The 21,889-nt window shown below is 39.4% G+C and overlaps 1 protein-coding gene and 1 long non-coding RNA gene across 3 annotated transcripts; one reads left to right on the top strand and one right to left on the bottom strand.

Moving 5' to 3' along the window:
• Window positions 1-2,917: 2,917 nt before the first annotated feature.
• LOC120537561 lies at window positions 2,918-6,699 on the bottom strand. Of its 2 annotated transcripts, none has more exons than XR_005635343.1 (3): window positions 6,469-6,699; window positions 3,180-3,218; window positions 2,918-3,005 (listed from the first exon to the last, which is right to left on the bottom strand). It is a non-coding gene; the product is annotated as an uncharacterized LOC120537561 (long non-coding RNA). The 2 variants fall into 2 exon arrangements; XR_005635344.1 differs by lacking the exon at window positions 6,469-6,699 and adding an exon at window positions 5,475-5,560.
• klhl26 (kelch-like family member 26) lies at window positions 5,703-19,559 on the top strand. Its single transcript, XM_039766589.1, has 3 exons — window positions 5,703-5,991; window positions 12,370-12,552; window positions 15,679-19,559. Exons 1-3 carry the CDS (start codon window positions 5,942-5,944, stop codon window positions 17,258-17,260), a joined length of 1,815 nt encoding a protein of 604 aa, XP_039622523.1. The 5' UTR covers window positions 5,703-5,941; the 3' UTR covers window positions 17,261-19,559.
• Window positions 19,560-21,889: the final 2,330 nt, after the last annotated feature.

Raw genomic sequence — 21,889 nt, 5'->3', positions numbered from 1 at the left:
TGGAACCACCAGGACTCTTCATAGAGTTGTCCATCCACCAAACTGAGTAACTTGGCAAGAAGGTAACCAAGAACCCAATGGTCACTCTGACAGAGCTTCAGAAGTCCTCTGCTGAGTTGAAAAAACTTGTCAGAATTGTAAACATCTTAGCAGCACTCCATCAATTAAGCATTTATGGCAAGAGTGGCTAACTCCCATTTGGTGTTTGCTAAATGGCATTTAAAATTCTCTTGTCTGATAAAACAAAAATGGAAGTCTTCAAGCAGAATTCCAAGCACAATGCTTGGCATTGTTCACCGTCTGCCTAATGCCATCCCTACAGTGAAGCATGGTGTTGGCAGCATCATGCTATAGAGATGCTACTCAGCAGCAGGATCAGAGCCGAGGGAAGGATGAATGCATCCAGATACAGAAAGGTCGTCAAAAAAAATCTGCTCCAGAGGGCATGTAGCCTCAAACTGGGTTGATGGTTCACCTTTCAAAATGACAATGATCCAAAGCATACAGTCAAGACAACACTGGAGTGGCTTTGAGACAGGTCTCTAACTGCCTTTCAGGGACCCCCTCCAAAGCCAAGACTTAAACCCAACAGAACATGTGTGGAAAGACCTAAAAATGGCAGTTTATAGATATTTGTAATTCAATCTAATGGAGCTTGAGAGGATATTCCAGGAAAAATGGGATAAACTGTACACATTTAGGTGTGCAACTCTGTGGAGACATACCCAAGAAGACTCAAAGTTGTAATTGTTGCCAAAGAGGCTCCTACAAAGTACTAAATTAAATGTCTGAATACATAGTCTATATGAATTAGAGATTTCAGCTAATGATTTTTAATAAACTTGCAAATCTTTGTCATTATTGGTTTTTGAGCGTGAATGGATAAGTAAATTGCAAATTTATCCATTTAAAGTTAAATTTAGAGAATAATAAATTGTAATATTATACCAACTAATAACAATGTGGGCAGCACGGTGGTGCAGTGGAATTTTTAAAAAATGCGTGCAAAATGGGATAACATGGCAAAAGCACAATGAAGGGTGTGGGGTACTTATTACAGTGAAGCACTAACATTGAAAATGATTTAATAACTATGAGAGGACCATACAAACATACAACTCTTTGAAGTGAAAGGATACCATAAGAACTGGACTGTGTCTTAAGTAATTGACTTTGGACATGGAAGAAATGCTACAGTCAGTATGTAGGCTGTATATCTTTATAGTTTGTATGTATCATTGTGCTTCAGTGAATATTTGTGCACCCCACCTTCACCTTTATTCTACTCCAGTTTTTGGAATCAAAATAGGTTTGAACTTTTGCAATAGTCTAAGTTGCCAAACTTTGATGCTCAAATGACAAAAGTATAGCCAGAGTTATGACTTTTAAAGGTAATAAGGCAGAAGATGCTGGAGGGATTATAAATCTTAGTTGCCATGCGAACTCCTGGAAATTGTTAGCAAGAGCTGGAATCTCTGCCTGGGGACAGGGAAGCTTGGGCTAACCTGCTAGGCCTACTGCCACCATGACCCTCATCAGGAAAAGCGGTTACACAAAATGTGATCAGAAATAATTAAGTTACTCAGCATTGCCTCAGTAAGAAAGTGTAAAGGTGGAATGTTAAAATGTGATAGCAAGTTATATATGACCAAACTTTATTACTCTTAAATGTGTTGCATTTAATGCACAACTATTATTAGTACTGGAGTGCTTCTTTGTATTTTTCTTTTTCCCCCTTCTACTGTAAAGAACAAATTCCAATAAACAACTCTGGTAACAATATGGCTCCCTCCCAAGACAGCTATTGGCAAATAGTGAGGGAAATGTTGGATTAAAGAAAAGTAAAATATAATGGGATGGAATCAATCCTGAATTACTTGATTGAAAGGCAAGTGGGGTAACCATCACATTTGACATGTGGCTTCCTGTGGTGTTATGGGTCCACAGCTCACTGAGCAAAGGCCATTTGTTTTAAATAAATAATCACCGCTCTCGTGGCGGCTTAGCGAGGGGGTGTTGGGCCATAGCAAGCCACGGAGCGATCTGCGGTGTGGGCGTTTCTCACCGAGTGCACAGGTGAGGGACTGCCCACATCCGTGATTGCTCCCGTGGCTAATATGTACAGCTGCTATGGCCCCTCGCATTATAAGAAGCACGAGTCGGTTTGGAGGAAGATGATCAGAAATAAAAAAGAAAAGGAAAGTAAAGAGAAAGAGAAGGAAACAGAGGTTGGAAGCAGGAGAGAGAGAGAGAGAGCAAATCGGTGCAGCAGGAAGCAGGCGAGCAAACGCTCGCAGGCAGCTGAAGGCAGCCTGGGTGTTTGGCCAACACCTGGGAGAAGTGGTTGTGGTCACTCCCGCAGAGTTTGTTTTGCAGGGCAGGAGTGACTGGGAAGGCGCAGGACTCTCCACAGAAGGTAGTGGGAGTCGGGACTTGGGACGTGGTGTTCCCTGCGTGACAGCCTTGGTCGTAGGGAATTCCCAAGTCGCTGTCCGGAGGAGCTGACCGGAGCCAAGGATCGGAAAGGTGACTGACAGTAGCAGCAGGAGTAGGCAGAAGGTCAGCTGCATTGAAAACGTCTCGCCTGTTGCAGGGCCCGTATGGGAGAAGCAGGTGAGACGCTGACGATAACAGGGAAGAAGCACCGGTTTGTCATTTGTTTTTAAAGACTGCTTCCTAAGAAACATTTTAACCTCTGCTTTTAAAGGATTGTTTTTTCTATTTATTGTTTTTAAACCTCCACATTTCTTTTATGGATTATTTATTTTATTGAAGATTTGGAATCACTGCACTTTATATGAACACTTTGTTTTTGTTGACTCTTTTAATAAAAGCACTTTGCACATTTATGCCATCCCATTGCTCAATTGTTTATTGCCTTCACTGACTAGCTCACTCGGTGATATTATCAACGGTGTTGGGTTCAAGGGCTTCCGAATAGTGATGGGAGCGTGGAGCCAGAACCTGCATCGTCACACTTCCTCATCATTAAATGTTTTCCAACCCTGAAAGAGGAGAAAAGAAAAGGCAGAAAATTATGGTGAGAAGAAATACCTGTGTGCCAAATTTTAAGTTTTTTGTCAAGACCAAGATAATTAGATATTTAGTTAGTTACTTGAAGGTTAATGGAGGACATAGCACTGCATTTGAACAGCAGTAACAGGAAGTGTCCTTCTCACCTCAAAGAGACTGGAACATTCCATTATAAAACTGCTAAACTGAAAAGCAAAAAAGTGTAAATTAGGATCAATCAAATTCAGGATGTTAGTAAGAAATGCTTTATACTTCACTTATACTTTACTTCATAAAATAGGAATACATAATAAACAAGAAGAGTTGCATTATCTCTCTATTATAAAAAAAAAATCCTGGGAGGGAGACTAGGGAGACGAGACGTGATCTTCTCAGAAGACAATTTGACGTCCGTATGAGAGACACTTTAACGTCACGCAAAGACAATTTGATGTCCCGCAAGACAAGGCAGTGAGACCACATTTAAAACAAGTTTAAGGACATTTAACCAAGCAGTTGTTGGAATGCATTTGACAAACATCATGTGTTCCCAGCTCTTAAAAAATCGACAAGCGACAAGCAGAACATGCAGCTTGCCAGCAGCAGCAGGAAACCAGCAGATGATCCGACTGCTTTTCGTTAGCGTGCGTTCAGGCCCATACCCCCCCCCACTTGCCCCCCCCTTCACAACACGAGTGGCAGAGATGCAAAGTGGCAAAAGGACAGCTACAGTACAACAGCGACAAAAAGAACATGCAGCTCGCTTCACAACATGAGCAGCATTATATGTCCTGCGAGAAAGATTTTACCACGCCCGGGGCCAGAAATAAAGGACAAGTATTGTTTTTACAAAAGTTTTAAAGTAAAAGTGAAAATAATGCATATGTAACAATTCCCATGAAAATAACAATCTCTTTAAATTGCATATTAGGTAAACCAAACCTGGGGATGGGAGAGCGAAGTGAGCAGGGGGCAGAGCCCCCTAGTATATTATAAATATTAAAATATGTGCTTCAGTTAAAATATTTAAAATCTAAATATTCTTGATTGTAATAGAAAATAATTTAAAATATCATCATATTCACAATCACTGATCTTGAAATAGTCTATAATGATCCCCTACATGCTTATGTTTAAAATCTGTCACTTTTAACCTTCTAGGAGTGGGTCTTTGAGGGCAAGGACCACCAGTAAAGAATCAAATATCAAAAATAATATGCTTGTGATCAATAAACTTCAAAAAAGCATAAAACATCTCCATTTTTTTAAAGTTTTGTGAAAGGAGTAACTTTGACCCCTCTTATCCCATTAGGAGGTAAACCCATGGGATCAGTTGATGTGGCATACAGAAATTCAAGTCCTTCTGAAACTTTTTGCTGAAGACACCTAATGGTTTACTCTTTATCCATCATCCAACCTGCTATATCCTAACTCACGGGTGTCTGCTGGAGCCAATCCCAGCCAACACAGGGCGCAAGGCAGAAAACAAATCCCGGGCAGGGCGCCAGCTCACCACAGGGCACACTAGGGACAATTTAGAACCGCCAATGCACCTAACCTGCATGTCTTTGGACTGTGGGAAGAAACTGGAGTAACCAGAGGAACCCAGACACGGGGAGAACATGCAAACTCCACGCAGGGAGAACACGGGAAGTGAACCCGTGTCTCCTAACTGCGAGGCAGCAGCTGTACCCACTGCGCCACCATGCTGCACTTACTCTTTAAATTTCCTGCAGAAGATATGGTCCAAAAATAGCCTAAACATGAAGGTTTTTCTGGTCAAGAGTGCCAAAAATAGTGGAGAACCCAAAAGCCTCGATATCTTGCATAACTAGACATCAACAGGAGTTGAAGGGTATATCACATGTCAAGGTTTTCTTGTACCAGTGAGTTGAACACATTCCTTCGTGCATCTGGGACAACTAGAAAATACCAATTTACACTACTATAGCAGAAGGGAAGTAATATGAAAAGAACTTCTCAGCTCAAGGAGAGGGTGAGTGTTTGATAACTTGGAGTTACTAGGACATTAGTGAGCTGCAGTTTTACAATTGTATTAAAAAGCATTGCTTGCAATTTTGGGAGACCAGAACATGCCTTGCAATAAAGCTTGTATATTAAATATACAGTAATATAAAGCGACTTTTACAACTCTGTACAACAATGGTATACAAAGGCACTAAAACTGAAGTGTTCTTCATGACTCAGTAAGCCTCAGGCCACACTTTGTCATAAAACTGCCCTATTCTGAAGGCTGTAAGATGAAGTGCCATTCAAAACTCACAAAAGCTGGGCTAAACCTGCAGGGCACTTTGCAACAGGGCTTACTTTAAAGCAGCAGCAAGTCAGTAAGTCATCTTTTCCTCAGAAGTGGCAGTTCTGTTACTTCATGAGTATAACACTAAAGGTTATGGTAGGTACTCGTGGGGCATCATTTTGTTATAGAAATAAATTTTCCTCACCTCATTTGTACTGTCTCCCCATGCTCTTCAGAAGGACTAGGTGGGTTTGAGAAATGAATATGTGGATACATGAGTGGATGCACTCCATAAATTCTGCAATAGGACACGGTAAAATAATTGAAGTGTAGCTAACGTTGTAAGGTGTCCTGTTGAAAGAGACAATCCTTCTCACACCTTGCGACACTGGACGATTACCTTCATGAGTACATAAAATATGCAAGTTTCAAGTGAAGGGCGGTTGCTAGGGTTCTGAACAGCGACTGTGCTGTACAGTCATTTTGGAATAAACTAAGAAATGCCAATAGTCCAGCGCTGTCCGAATAAACTAAGAAACGCCAGTAGTCCGGCGCATTCCGACATGCATAGAGCGCATATGCAACCTGCATGCTGGCTCCGCAGCCTCCCTCTCTGATCCTCGCCAGGTTGGCGGGCGAGTGGCCGGCACCGCTCACTGCGGGACAGCGAAGATGGCGGAATCGGGCGGTGGGGAGTTCGCCTCGGAGCGGCCGTCGAGCAGGTAAGCGGGGAAAGCGGGATGTCATAGGCAAACAGCGGACAACTGGGAGAATCTTTGCAAATAGGCTTAGCCCTATCAGCGTATACCCATGGGGTAAAATGGACGGGTTGGAAGAAACGTGAATGTGGTGTTTGCCATTAAAGGAGAGTCGTGGATGTGGAGGGAGACGGCAGCAGGAAAGCGCGGTGCCTTCGGTGCGCGACAAGGCCGTCTCGGAGTTATCCGTGGAATTTCGTGATCTTTTATCAGGTGAACGTGAACGTCGTGTGTGTTTCGTTAATGGAGCAGAAGCATTCTAATCCGGGGTAACCCGATTCGGATAACAATGAACAGCCAAAAAAAGAGCAAAAACAAAAATCAGCGTCGAGTTATCTCCGGGCTATGCATGCAGCGCTACAGTCAACACTTGAACGTGACAGCTCACTGACTCTCGTGGACTTAGTCATACCTATATAGTGACATATATGCTAGACGTACTTATAGCATCCATGGCACACGAGCTTTCTCGGCATCAGTTTAAAAGGACATTTTTATAACTTCAATGTTCCCTAAATAAAAGAAAAACAAAAGCGTGACTGTTGATGTAACTGTGACCTGGATGGACTGGTCTTTATGTAAAGCATTGGGAGGTCCTATGATATGCAGCCGCACCGCCCCGCCCGTCGCTGTCACTTTCTCACTTCCACGGACTCGCTAGGACGGGATGAGTCTACCGGCCACGAATTAATTATACACTGCCTTAATATAAACTTTTTTGTAACAGTTTTTTAGGCCACAGGGTTGCAAGAAAATAAAAACTTCCGTGAATACATTAGACACAAATGATCAGTCAGCCATGCGTATTAGCCAAATATATTCTGTGGAATGTCAAGGGAAGCCAAACGAGTAAATGCGCAAACTCCACTCCACAATGGGAGACTTTAGCTGCTAATCGGCACCCTCCGTCTAATAATGCCCTGTAGATTTGGGGTTGGTGTCCCACTTCTCATAGTAAACTGTTTTGCTGAGCCTACATGTTTATGTTTAATGTATTCCAAAAACTGGAATGGCGTAGTGTCACAGGTGCTATTATTCTTGCCTCTCAGAGTTAGGATCCATTTTGCATTTTGGACGGGAATCACATTTTTCACCATTGTTGGACTGAGTGTTCTTGATAACAAGAGCAGATTAAAATACATGTGACATTTGATGCCATATATGTTTTGTTTGTGTAGTTAAGTGAATAGTTGTGGATAGTTGAACAATTGGGAGCGTTTTCAGACATCATTAGAAGTATTGTAATGTGTAGAGAATGCATTGCAGTTCTTACAAGACATGGCACCATCTCCAGCACCTACAGCAGAGGAGGGGATGTATTATGTTTATAAGATACTAGTGAAACACATGGACCTACGATCCTAAAATAAAATGGACAAAAACAAGTTAAATATAAGGAGCTGTTAAGGGCAGCGTTCTGTTAGCTTCCCTTGATTTCACATTCCATAATGTAGCATCAAAAAGATTTATCTCTGCTTGAAGGAAAGCTGACACGACTTTTATAACCACTCGCATAACAAGGAACAGCAAGAACTTGGCATCACTACATTTGGTCCTCCATGTCCAGGCGCATTCCTTTCACATCTCGCTGGAACCCTGAGTTTATCTTCTTTAGTTAACCAGCAACTTTTACGGCTGAGCTTACTCTAGTGTTTCAGTTATTAGGCTCATCAGAATCCATTGCAATATATTCTTTACACAACATATGGATATTGTAGATGTTGTTTGCACAGCATATAACATGTCTCAAGATATTACTCATGCACATAAAATCAAGTTTGTGCAAGATTAAAAAGATGCTGCTTGTTTGGACTAAGGGGCTCCATATACGAGAGCTTAGGAAGAGGAAGTAAACAGTTCAATATGCTTCTTTAAATCTGAAGTAAAATTCTTGAAAGGAAAGATTTTATTAGCTGCTGTTTTCAAATACAACTTTGAAACTTTGAAGTGCACATTCATGATCCATACCACAGCAGTGATTAGGAAAAATGGGAATCGTCTACCAAACAAGCAGTGGAAGGCACTTTATTGAGTTTTTATTTTTTATTTATATATAGCATTTTATTGTCTGTGTCTGTGCAATGCTAAACTATAACCTAAGTTGACAATACACCTGATAGGTCTCCTCTATGAAGTTATAATAGTTTGGTCTGTGTTATAAGTAACAAGGACTTGCTGGAAAATGTAATGAAGTAAAAAGTATGCGTTTTTTTTTACCAAAATTTGGTTTGGGCACTGTGTGAGGCGGTGTTGGGTCCCCCATCCCAACGCCTCCCACGTTGTTGGCTGCCTGCCTATATAAGGCCGTCCATCGCTCCGGTCTCTACATTCCCTTCCTTGCTTCTCTACAGTATTCACGTCTCCCTGCTAGTAACTACAGCCTTTTTATTTAATCCACGGCTTCTCTGCTGTTTTATTGTTCATTTATTACGATTATAGTTATTGTGTAGGTATTTTAGACTTAGTTTACATTATTCAGGTACCCATTTCCTTTATCGTTCCAACCGTACCCCCATTAACATGTCTATCGAGGTGATCACCATTGATCAAAGAACTGTCACTTACCGAGAGGTTTCCATGCCCAGAGATGGCACCTGCCTTTTGCATTCTCTTTGTTACATGTTGCACGGCCATATCAGGCTCACTCTTGATATCCGGAGGAACATTGTGTCTTATGTATTGAATGACTGGGACTGGTTCAAGGTGTGGACTGATGACGGTACAGGAGATAATTATACTACACAGGAGCACTATAAGAGTGAAATGCTTAAGCCCTTCACCTATGGATCTGCATGTGAGTTGATGGCTGCCGTTGAATTGTTTGGTTGTCGCTTTCAAGTGTACTGAAATGGCCAAATATTTTACACCTTTCGACAACCGCCAATGCCTCTTTAACATCTTAGATTCACAGGTGACGATTTCAGTAGTGGACACTTTGATGTTTATGAATGTTTAAACTCTCAAAAGCTGGATGTGAAGTTATCGATGAAACCGGTTGTATGCTAACAACGCTTGACAGATGCCGGATGTCACTTCAACACAAGTCCTGCAAATACTGTCGTAATTGAAACAAACCATAAAACTCAAACCGATTATGACAGCAGCAATCCAAGATGTGAGATTTGAGTCAAGATTACTGTTCACATGGCCAACTGTACGTTGCCTGCTCAAGAGTAAGCTCAGCGCACAGCTTGGTCATATTACAACCAAAGGGCGGAACTGACAATGTGGTATACAAAGAGATCCTTAACAAATAATTATTGGTATATTTTCCCTCAGTTTAAAAAGGTGTAATTTTCTTCTTAATAAAAATTTTAAGGCAGTGCTTTGCCACTGCGAAGCACGTGTATTTTGCTAGTATATATATATATATATATATATATATATATATATATATATATATATATATATATATATATATATATATATATATATATAGAACATAAGACAGTGTACTGAGTACATCAGTATTCCCTGCACTCGATTGATGCCATCCTCAAAATGGGTTCTTGCTTTGCAGCCATTGTTGCTCGGATAAACACCGTCTCCCTGCAAGCCTATATTGAATAGGCATGTTTTAGTGGTGTCAACAGATGTAGTCGTCACAGGATGCACAGAACATTTCCCAGAATTTTCTGTACATTTATTTTATTTCTACTACTCAACAGTGATTTCATCAAAAAAAAAAAAATTACAACCTGCTACACTACATAAACCCAGCCACAGATGATGCACAAACCAGTGTGTTTCTACGTGCTGGTCCAAAGCCTGGATAAATGGGGAGGGTTACTTCAGGAAGGGCATCTGGTGTAAAATTTTGCTAAATCCTATGCGGACAGATGATCTGCTGTAGCAACCCCTAACGGGAGCAGCCGAAAGAAGAAGAAGAAGACACTACATAGGTGAAATTGTCAATAAATATGGTTTGCAAAGTCATCTATTAATATAGGAGAAATACTTCTTCAAACATTAATTCGAGTACATATAACATTACTTGAGTAAATATTTGAAAATAGAAAAGAGATATTTCCCACACGTCCTGGTCTGGTATAGTTTAGTTCTACAAAATCTAGCTATAGCACTACTTCCTTGCCATATGGCATAAAATAACACCAGAACACTAAAGAACCTGACCCAATTACATAAATTACTATTACATACATACTTTCCCACCACATAACTTATTTTTAAAACCTGCAATATTGCAAAAAAGTTTGATAATCCTTTAGAATTAAATATATTCTTAATAGTAACCCTAAATACAGTATAATCCTAATAGTAGTAGTAGTGGTGGTAATAATTATAATAGTGTTGTGTAGCCTGCGTTGGCTACTCAGTTAGAGGGGTGGGCTATTGTTATTTTTATTGCTTTTCTTGTTAGTAGTAGTAATAGTAGTATTATAATGTGCACATCGTACAGTAAAATTTTTTCTTGACTATCCAACATCCATGCAACATGTGACCCTTTGTAACTTCATAGATAGATAGATAGATAGAACTTTATTTGTCCCCTATGGGAAATAAAGCTTTTGAAATAAATAAACAAATAGATAGGTAAGTAAATAAATAAATAACACAGAGTTTGGTCCACACACACACACTGGAATGACTATAAAGCAAGGCAATTCAAAGGAAAGAAAAGTTCCTATATTTAAAGTTCCTATATTTAAATATTTAAAGCTGTTGGCAGAAAAGCTCTGACTTGGCTGTGAGGACCCTGCGAGGCACTAGCTCTAGTAGTGTTTTTTGGCACAGAAGAAGCTTCATGTTAAACAAAAATGTAAGAAAGTATGTAACTTATTGTTGTTTAATAAAAAACACAAATCACACTACTTGATGCACCCTTACCTTAAATTCTATTTGGTTAGTTATGTTTTCAATCCCTGAAAAACCTTAACCTGAACCTGTATCCTGAAAAACTCTGGTATACTAATTTTATAGTATAGATGTCACACCAACAGGTCAACTATGGTCGTGACCATTTTATCAGTGGAAGATGCTTTGCAGCTTACGGACTTAGAAGACATAACATCTTTTTAAAGATTCATATATTCTGCTCAGTATCACTGGTTTCTTCCTCATAATGTCTGTCTAGCCTTCTGTGAGATGAAGCTGAAATGCAACCGAGTCATGTATTCACTAATTCCAAGGGGTGGTTTCACATGGGGAATTGGATAGTAAGTATCTTTATTTAATAAAGTATTGAAGTGTGTGTTTTTTTCACTGATGGCAAGGTTTATATAATAATATGATGGTAGCTACTGGGGAAAATATGCAATAGTACAAAAAATTCTCTACACAGTATATGTTAATACTTGGTATTTTTAGTAGCATTTGATTAACTGCTAATGACATACAGTAGGTACTCAGTAGGTTATGATATTGTTACTGCTTGCAGGTTAACACTATATGTGTATTAACACAAAATATTTAAAGTTATTATAAATCTTAAAAAAAAACTGCATTCAGAACCTATCATTCTCAAGCCTGATTTTCCATTTCAGAGCTGAACAGAGCTGGAATCAATCATGGCAGCACTGGGTACAAAACAGGGACCAGACTTTAACAGAGCACTTGTCTTTCACAGTGTTCACATATGTTTACACTAACACATAAAAGGGTCCAATTTAGAATTGCCAGTTAGCCTAGTAAAGAAGTCTTTGAAATGTGGAGCAAAAACCCAAGAAGATGGGGACCAGTCAATGGGTTCAAACAAAGGGTGATGGATCCATGAGGGAGCTGTTCTAATCATAATACCACCAAGTTATTAGTAATCACAGTTTACACATTTTTATTTATAAATTCTGCATTTAAGAACCATGGATCAGAGGTGTAACAATCTGTAAATGTAACTTTCTTGTAGCTCAAACAGTCACGGTTGTTTATCAGAAATGTTTAAAGTGTGGATAATGCAAGAGTTGGCAAAACATGAATAATTGAAAATATTCTAAACAGCAGAACATAATAAGGCTCTGATTAGCAGTTTCTAGGGTCTTAATTGACAGACCTATTTCTGAACTAATAAAAGAATAACAGACAATTAATAAATGATAATGCAGAAATTCAAAGTGCATCATCACTTTGTAGACAACTTAGTTATTGTATGTGATTTAAGGGTCTTTTGTTTCTACTAATTGAGGTATTTCTTCAGCATTATTATTACGTTTGTGAGAGGTTGAAGCAGGTTAATCATTTGTCACTTTTTATTATTTTTTGTAGTTCTGTGGTTCAAACATTAGTGTAGTTTTATGCTATCACAAGAACAAATATGAGGTTGTAGCCGGGTTAGAAATCCCTAAAATACAGCTCAAGCTTTGTTAACCAGTTTTCTCTCTGTTTCAGTATGGCTGGCAAGAACAGTACCTTAAGATGCACATTTTCAGCTTCTGGCCACAGCTGCACCCTCCTACAAGGTCTGGCAACACTAAGGGCACAAGGACAGCTCCTGGATGTCACCCTGTCTGTAGGAGATGAAAGCTTCCAAGTGCACAAGGCCGTTCTTGCCTCTTGTAGTGATTATTTCAGGTGAGTGTAGGGTGGTCAATAGTTTATTTTATACGTTGTTATTCACAATATACACCATCAAAAGACTTTAGTAGAGGTATGGGAAATTGCTATTTAAAAAAAAAATAATGGGATGAACTGAGTATATTTTTATTAGGTTTAACTGATAAAAACTTTAACTTTAATCAAATTTAAGCAATTAAACTGCATAACCGAATGACAATTCTTAATATACTGCAAATAATGGAAAAAAAAGAATATTATAAGATAGTAATCCATGTTTTGTGATAAAATCTTGTCATAGGTTGCCTGCCAAATCCCAAAAGTAATATTTACAGAACAACTAAGAAATAATATTAAAGTGAAAAAACATATGAATCGTATTTAAAATTTAAACAGTCAAAATGAGAAAGCACTTATAACAGACAGAAAAGGATAAGTAAGATATCAAGAGTAAGGAAAACTTCCCCATGGAAACAAGAATCATTAGAACTTAGATGCAAAGTAAAACCGATTAATCTTGGAGAGTTAACGTTGTGGCAGAAAAATAGTTCTGAATAGATGGGTCTTATAAAGATTTAATTATTAGTTAATGGCATAGCTGGAACAGACCTCAAAATATATTTATAGGGTATGGAACTAAAACAAAAAAAAACTAAGTCAGAAGCTGTCAGATTTTAATGGTTGTTATAAGCTAAACAGTTTAGACAGTTGGTGGTGGTGGCAGCAGTAGTGGTAGTCCTAGTATTATGTTGATCAGGTATACAAATAGCCTTTAGAATTTAGCAGTAAGTGTACAGGACAAAACACAAAAAATTCACAAACTTCTAATTTTTTTTAGCTGTTACAGTCAAGCCAGTAGATGTTTGTATATAGTGTATGAGACAAAGTATCAATATACATTATACATATTGTCGCACCTGAGAAAGAAAACATTGTTGAAGTGAATAAAGTTTGATGACTGTTTATTAACACAACAAATAGTGTATTCGTTTTAGTACACAGTGAAATAGTTTCAGTATTTGGTGTATGTACTATGATTTATGTTCTGTGAAGAATGAATTAAGTTAATAACAGCACCTTATAGAAAAGAAATAATATAGTATATAGGCACTAGTATTTTTGATATCCTAAGTGAATGTGCAAATATTGCACACTTATGTCAGATTATGACAGAGATGTTCCACTTGCACAAGATGGCTAGGCCGGGGGGTTTTGGGGCGGGAGGTTTGGGGGTTGTGTTTTTGGGGATGTGTTGTCCATGCATGTTACTTAGGGTATAATAATTCAAAGAAGAGTGGGGGCTGAGTAGTTCTTACTGTTATGCACATACACTATACATACAGTCCCCTCTCTTTTCTCACCTCTGCTATTGTGGCTTGTTTTGGGCATAAAGAAGCCAGCTCCTTCTTCATTTCTCATTTACTGCCAGGTAGCTGGACTTGAGGTGTATAGTGCATCTTGAGTATGTAACCACATCTTACTTTAACTTGTGTGAACTTTCCTTCTATCATTCTGTTTCTTTGCCTTTGTCAAAACACCCCCGCCTATTCACTTGTCCATCCATGCAATTGGTGAGTGGCACTGTTGTTCAGACGGTTTTCATTTGGCAGCATCTCTGCACTGAGCAAAAAAAAAGAGAATGGGTGCCTTAAAATAGCCCATTCCCTGTAGCATTATTATTGACAACTATCAATAAATAAAACTGTCAACAAATAAAAAAACGTGTTGTATAATTTGTTTTCCCATAATGTCAGCAAATTTCAGTCAAATCAGCCAAAAGTGTTTTTGAGATTTTGGGATTTTTTTTTAACATTACAAAACAGTTAAGTGTGAACCTAAAGAATTACATACACATCCAGCACCGTACTTAAATACTACTTTTAAAAATTACACGCTCTCTTTGTTTTATGTCATGTTTCTGCAAGAAGATTGAATTAATGTCATATCACATATATGCAAAATACAGTGACATGAAAACCAAAATAAGTCTCTACCACCTCTATATTTAACATAACAGTCTGCCAAGTAGGCTTACAGTGCTTAGTGCCCTAAATCTAATGACAAAATTCTACAAAACAGAAGTGTAATGATTATCCCCACCCATTATTCCAGTTAGCAGTATCTTTGCTAATTTATGCAAAGAACGCAACATAGCCACCTAAGAAATGGACGGCGTCAGTTTTTAAGTGAGATAGCATCAACAGAAAACTTTTTTAGCGTGATAGGAGCAAAGGTGTAGATAGAGCAGTGTTTTCCAGCAGTTTTTCTTTGGTGCCACACTTTTTGTAACCCAAAAAATCACAAGGCACATTACGATTTCACAAACCACAAAAATATTAAATCTATACACTTGCTAAACTGTCCGAAGGGGCGAGACTAATAGAGATGGCAGCAAAAATTAAGCAGGTATGAGTTTGCCATTTGCAGACATAACACTTAGTGAGCACTTAGGGCGCATTTTCCCAGCTTCTTTGTCCGTTTGCCTGCTCGTACAGGTGGTCCTGTATGGCACATCTGGGCAGCTCTCATTTGGCACTAATTGAAAAACATTTGTTAGAGTATAATTATAAAGTCAATCTTGGTGATGAACAATTGAGGATGGCACAAGTTTTAATGTATGTTCATTTAAGAGATGCTTATTAATTATCAATTATGTCAGTCTTTAGCAGTGCACTCAAAGTCTACAGTCCTTTTGTTCATTTAATTTTACTTTGACATGTCTGTGTCTCATGCCCTACCAATCTGAGAATTAGTACATTTTCTGATTGCCTTCTTTTCAACTTGCCTTTTTCAAATTCAGGTTGTAATGCTAAAGTTGTATATTTTTAAAAGGTCAAGTTTCAGGTCATTGTTTAAGTTTAAACTATGACATTACATTTTTAAAAAATCATTTATGTTGATTCTACACTCATTTCAGTGTATATTTTCTTCATGATTTATTTATTTATTTTATAATTGCAGAAAGAGAGAAGTCAGTATCTGAAACCAGTGTACTACTTCCAGAATATGTGAAATGTGGTCATTATGATAAGTCTTAGGCAGGAAGCTGTGTTTAGAATCTTGAAAGGAAAGCCTTGAAGAGAAGACAATGACTTGGCATAATCTTTCTACTGCTTACCTAACATTCTTGTTGTTGTATTTCAGAGCCATGTTCACTGGGGGCATGCGAGAGGCACAGCTGGACAGCATTGAACTGAAAGGTGTATCTGCTCGGGGCCTGAGACACATCATTGACTTTGCCTACAGTGCCGAGGTTACCCTAGATCTTGACTGTGTTCAGGATGTGCTGGGTGCTGCTGTCTTCTTGCAGATGGTGCCAGTAGTGGAACTGTGTGAGGAGTTTCTTAAATCCGCAATGAGCGTGGAGACCTGTCTGAACATTGGACAAATGGCTACAACTTTCAGCTTGGCCTCTCTCAAAGAGTCAGTTGATGCCTTCACTTTCCGTCACTTCCTTCAGATTGCAGCAGAAGATGACTTCCTTCATGTCCCCCTAGAACGCCTTGTTTTCTTCCTGCACAGCAACCAGCTGACTGGCTGCAGTGAAATCGACCTGTTCCATGCTGCCACACGTTGGTTGCGACATGACGAGTCACGGCGTGCATGTGCTAGCCAAGTACTCCGCCACGTGCGCTTTCCATTGATGAAATCAGCTGAACTGGTGGACTGCGTGCAGACTGTTGATATGATGGTAGAGGATGTCCTCTGCCGCCAGTATTTGCTGGAGGCTTTCAATTACCAGATCCTGCCTTTCCGTCAACATGAGATGCAGTCTCCAAGAACTGTCATCCGGTCTGATGTAGTCAGCTTAGTCACATTCGGTGGCACACCTTACACAGACAATGACCGCACAGTATCCAATAAGGTCTACTACCTGCCTGATGCTAGTGCACGCCAATTCAAGGAACTGACTGAGATGCAGGTGGGCTGTAGTCACGCATGCCTGGCTGTTCTGGACAATTTTATTTATGTAGTAGGCGGGCAGCACTTGCAGTACAGAAGTGGTGAGGGCGCAGTGGACGTCTGTTTTCGGTATAACCCACATTTAAACCACTGGCTGCCCATTCAGCCACTGCAAGAGAGCCGAATCCAGTTTCAGCTTAATGTTTTGCATGGTCGTCTTTATGCCACTGGTGGTCGAAATCGGGCAGGTAGCCTTTCTTCAGTAGAGTGCTACTGCCCCAGGGGGAACCAGTGGACCTACGTTGACTCTCTCAAACGCAGGGTATGGGGCCATGCTGGTGCCACCAGTGGTGGGAAACTCTATGTGTCTGGAGGATATGGTGTCTCAGTGGATGACAAGAAGACCCTTAACTGCTATGACGCAGTTGCTGACCAGTGGGAATTTCGAGCGCCCATGAATGAGCCAAGGGTGTTACATGCAATGGTTGCTGCTTGCGAGCGTATTTATGCTGTCGGTGGTCGGATGGATCACATTGACCGCTGCTTTGATGTTCTGGCTGTCGAGTATTATATACCTGAGACGGATCAGTGGACAACTGTCAGCCCAATGCGTGCAGGCCAGTCAGAAGCTGGTTGCTGCTTCCTTGACAACAAGATCTACATTGTGGGTGGCTACAACTGGCACCTGAACAATGTCACCAGCATTGTGCAGGTGTATAATACAGAGACAGATGAGTGGGAGCGAGACTTGCATTTTCCAGAGTCCTTTGCAGGAATTGCTTGCACTACAGCAGTTCTCCCACAGGCAATGACACAGCGGTGACCACCAGCGACAGCCATCAGCAGGATTTATTCTCTTGGGAAGGGATGAAACCAGATTTGAATAATTACATTTCAACTTGGCTGTCTTCTGATTTTTCTTTCTCAACCAGTGTTGAAAAGAAACAGTTTTAATGGACAGACAGTGAGTCCTAAATGGGTTCTCCCAGCACCACATCCTGAATGTGAGTGAACTGCACAATTTGATCTTACTTTGTCTGCTTCCGCAGATAGTAAGATGCTCTGGCATTCTGAGAACAGTGAGTTCCTTTGACTTACTCACTGTGTCATTGCTTCCATACCAGCATCACTTGCGTGCACTGGACAAACTGACATTGGGAGAGAGACATATTTCCATCTTGAAAAGAAGTAATTTATTAACACCTAATAGCTAACAGCTCTGTTCCACCCAAACAGAGACAATTGTGCACTCTAGAGTTTAACTTTATGCTTTTCCATTCAAACAAGAATAAGAGGATTGGGTCCAGCATATAATTCTGCTACTCATTAGTCAATCATATCGCTCATAACTTTGGTGTGATTTGTACATATATTTGTATACAAAAAAATAAACAGTGGACACAGGCTCAGCCTTGTGCCACTTGTTTTTAGAAAGTTCTCTATGGTATGGTGGAGATGTCCATGACATGAGTATCTTGCCCACATTTAGATGATTGATTTAGTGATCCTATCCTGGTTATCATCCGAATATCTAACTCACCTCATAGCAGCATACGTCCTGAAATGCTTATCTTAACATCTTCCTCCAGGAAAAATGACTTTCCATTTTCTTTATTCGATTAGGAAAGCTCTTCTGCAGCTTTTTAGTGTATGTTTGTTTTTTAAACTGCAAATGTCCACTTCTCATCAATTAATACATTTATTGAATGGTTTATCATATTTTATATATTAAGATACTGTCTTTCTTGAAGCACAACTAACTAAAAGGCACATTGCATAGAGCAAAACAGCCTTTTGAAGGCCATGGTAACTTGAGATATTAAGACAATACAAACACAGTGTCATTACCTGGGAGTTCATCTTTTATACTCTAAAATCTAGGTTGATTTGCTCTTGTCTTTTTTGGAGTCGCCCTTCCCTGATTCTCTTCAACTGTTTTTGCTGTGTTTTGATCCTCCCCGCAGGCCTCTTTTACCTTTTTGGTTAAATACCCTGCTTTTTCTTTAATATATTGCCCAATTTTAACTGCTGTATTTTTCCTCATTGGATTTGCCTCCTTCTTGTATTAAGCAGTCTTTAAATCTCAGGAGTGTGGGAATGGGGAATTGAATATAAATGAGCTGAAAAGGTTGTGCCAGTAACCCTAAAGTGTTATTTAAAAATGTGTTCATTCAAAATTTCATTGCAAAAAGGCTTCTGCAGTACTGGTTATTCAGGTCTGAGCTACCAGATCAGCGCTCTGGGCAAGGGAGAGTTGCAGGATCTAACAAAATTAACATGCTGCAGCTTGTTTTATTATAGAGCACAAAATCTGTTTTTTTTTATGTTTGTTTTTTTTTTGTTTGTTTTTTGCATGCAACAGTAAAAAGTGATCAGATTACATGTGCAAAAAAGGTCACAATTGGGCAACATAAATAAAAGCCTTGCATTTTTCTCCTCTTCAGCCTACTGGGAAGGGAGAAGACAGTCACACATGTTGATTTTTAGAATTTATTGTGTAATGAGAGCAGTATATATATATACAGTGCTTGCAGGCTCAGTGTCCCGTCTTGGTACTTTTTGGCATTTGTTTTTTTTTTTTACTAAATTGACCACATTTATAACTATGTCATACAATAATATTATGACTTTGTGTATGCCAGAAAGTTGGGCAATCACCACATGGGACTCAGTATCTACTGTGTTCTTTAGGCTTTTCATTGTCAGGCAGTTCCTTTTGATGTCAAAACTTTGAACTCACTAATCCTTGAAGGATAAGGGTTTTAATGAGCCTTTGCTTTTTGTCAAAGACAATGCATCGTCAAGTGACAGGTGACCACCTTTGTACAAATTGTGTCTTATTTTATCTGTGAATCACTTGAGTGTTTATTAAGACACTACAGTATATACTTAGAATTGTATTTATATATGTTTATTTATTGGATTCAGAGAAATAATAAATAAGTTCAGGTATGAGAAGTCAATGGAATTTTATTATGGCTACAGGGGACTTGGTAAAGAGTGTGCTAATGCTGACATATAACTGGAAACATGCAGAGTTTAAAAGGGCAAAGTATGTGGTATGGGAAAGTAATAATGTCAGGTATGAAGTCATGCATTAAATCTTCATTTTATGGCAACAAGTTTAAGCATGGTGGGCCTGGAATTTTCCTCATAGAACTAACTTTTTCCAAGATGTTTTATGTGGTTGTTTGATTCTAACTTAACATTCAGTGCATCAGCCTGTGTTCTGTGATAGACTTGTGACCTATCCAGTGTTGGTACCTGCCTTGCACCTCATGCTACCAGGATAGGCTGTAGTCCTTCACAAACCCAAACTGAAATGAGTGGTTTTGAGGTTGTCATGCTTTACTTAATTTAAGCATTGCTGAAGAATTGCTTGCACTGTCACCAATTCAACCCCAGTCCAAAGTCCTGCTTTCAGGTCATTTGTTGCCTTTTCCAAAGTTCCCCATTTAGGTGTGCCTTTTTATGTGTGCAACTTGCAATGGTCTGGTCTCCCTTATAGGGCACGTTCCTAATTTACATCAGGTGTTACATTGTTAGGGCGGCACGGTGGCGCAGTGGTAGCGCTGTTGCCTCGCAGTTAGGAGACCCGGGTTCGCTTCCAGGGTCCTCCCTGCGTGGAGTTTGCATGTTCTCCCCGTGTCTGTGTGGGTTTCCTCCGGCGCTCCGGTTTCCTCCCACAATCCAAAGACATGCAGGTTAGGTGGATTGGCGATTCTAAATTGGCCTTAGTGTGTGGGTGTGTTTGTGTGTGTCCTGCGGTGGGTTGGCACCCTGCCCAGGATTGGTTCCTGCCTTGTGCCCTGTGTTGGCTGGGATTGGCTCCAGCAGACCCCCGTGACCCTGTATTCGGATTCAGCGGGTTAGAAACTGGATGGATGGATGTTACATTGTTAACCTTTGTCTATGAGCAAATGTGAGCTGGAAAAACTGCTTGGAAAATGAAAACTGTGATTAATGCTTAAGTGTTAAAATGAATACTTAGGGAGATTCATTTAGGGAGTGGATTTGTACTAGAAACTGAATTTCTGATTGTTAATAATTGGTCCTCTTATAAAGTAATTTCTCTCAAAAATTATAAATGTACTCCACTGTTCTGAAGGTGGACATTACTTCATTAACCTCTTAGCAGATTATCGCGTTTAAATCAACACTGTTTCGATTATGTTTGAAGTTATGCGGCATGGGTAGTAATTAAAACCATACTCTGGATTCCCATCACATCTCAAAGATGTTTGTAGCCACTCTAAATCCTCCCTGTATAAGTGATTGTGGGTGTGTTGCGTGAGCATCACATCCAGAGCTGGCCCTAGCATATGTGCAGAGCTGCTGAAAATAGGCTGTTGCTGCATGTGACTTATCTTTAGATTCAATGACTAGTGCATTGAACCTTAAAGCTCAAGGGTTGCTGGATTCCTACTACCAATGTAAGTTGTGAGCCTCAAGAATTGATGTAACCTGCCTGAGCAATTGCTGAAAAAAACAGAAGTTAACAAGTGTAAAGTATCCTGATCTTATAAGTAACCTTAGGTAAAGATGTTCAGAAATATACTTAGTAAGCACATATTGGTTAGCAGTACAGCCTCACAAATTCAGAGTCCTGGATTTGAGTCTCACATCAGGTCAGTTTCTCTGTGTACCTTGTATAGTCTTCTCATGTCTGGACTGAGGGTCCTTCAACATATCTAAATATTCGTTTGCCAGTGTGTGAATATTTTGGATCTGCAATGGACTGGTGTCCTATCTAGTTTTGGATCCTTACCTAAAACTGGTGTAATACATTCCAGCCCCCATCACCCTGAAGTGGATTAAGCGAGTTTGAGAATGTTACAGTATGTATGGTTCAAAAAATTGAGTAATGGATTAGGCAGCCATGGCAAGCTCTGCTTTATGACTATTGACAAACCAACTCTTCTCACCATCTGTAGAACAAGTGCTACATCTCCCTCTTAAAGCTTCCAACAGTACTCATTATTTATAAAAATATTTATTCTGTACCTTTCTTGATACTGCTACATCTTCTATTAATCAATACATTATCTTCCTCTTTTTTTAACTAAAGCATCTTTCTCACCATTAAGTTGTAGCACTGTACGCTGTGTAAACACCTACTTGCAGTCCTGATTGGGAATCAATCAAATGTCCTATATGAAGTAGTCCAGGTAAAACACTGGGTGAGTTCTTTAATTATAAAAAAAAAATCCATGTAAAGTTTCATCATGTGACTTGTTGTATTCCTAAATGAAGCTCAGTGTTCATAAAACAATTTTATATTATCATTTTCATTTCTCATAGATCAATCAGTACATGGCAGAAGATGGGGTAGGCCTATTAGTAGAAGATTGATAACAATAACTACGTCTTTATTTACAAACCTGGGCTGCATTTCTAGAAAGCTTCGTAACACAGAGAACATCATAAATTTCATCTTAAGATCAATTGTTCA

The sequence above is a fragment of the Polypterus senegalus genome, chromosome 10 (assembly GCF_016835505.1).
Source record: "Polypterus senegalus isolate Bchr_013 chromosome 10, ASM1683550v1, whole genome shotgun sequence".
Lineage (NCBI taxonomy): Eukaryota > Metazoa > Chordata > Cladistia > Polypteriformes > Polypteridae > Polypterus > Polypterus senegalus.
The sequence above is the reverse complement of the archived record's forward strand: the minus strand, read 5'-3'. Positions and strand labels throughout refer to the sequence as shown.

Coding starts and splice junctions, on each gene's coding strand:
- klhl26 (XM_039766589.1), top strand. CDS start 5,942: ATGGCGGAATCGGGCGGTGGGGAGTTCGCCTCGGAGCGGCCGTCGAGC. Junction 5,992..12,369: donor TCGGAGCGGCCGTCGAGCAG/GTAAGCGGGGAA, acceptor TCTCTGTTTCAG/TATGGCTGGCAAGAACAGTA. Junction 12,553..15,678: donor TCTTGTAGTGATTATTTCAG/GTGAGTGTAGGG, acceptor GTTGTATTTCAG/AGCCATGTTCACTGGGGGCA.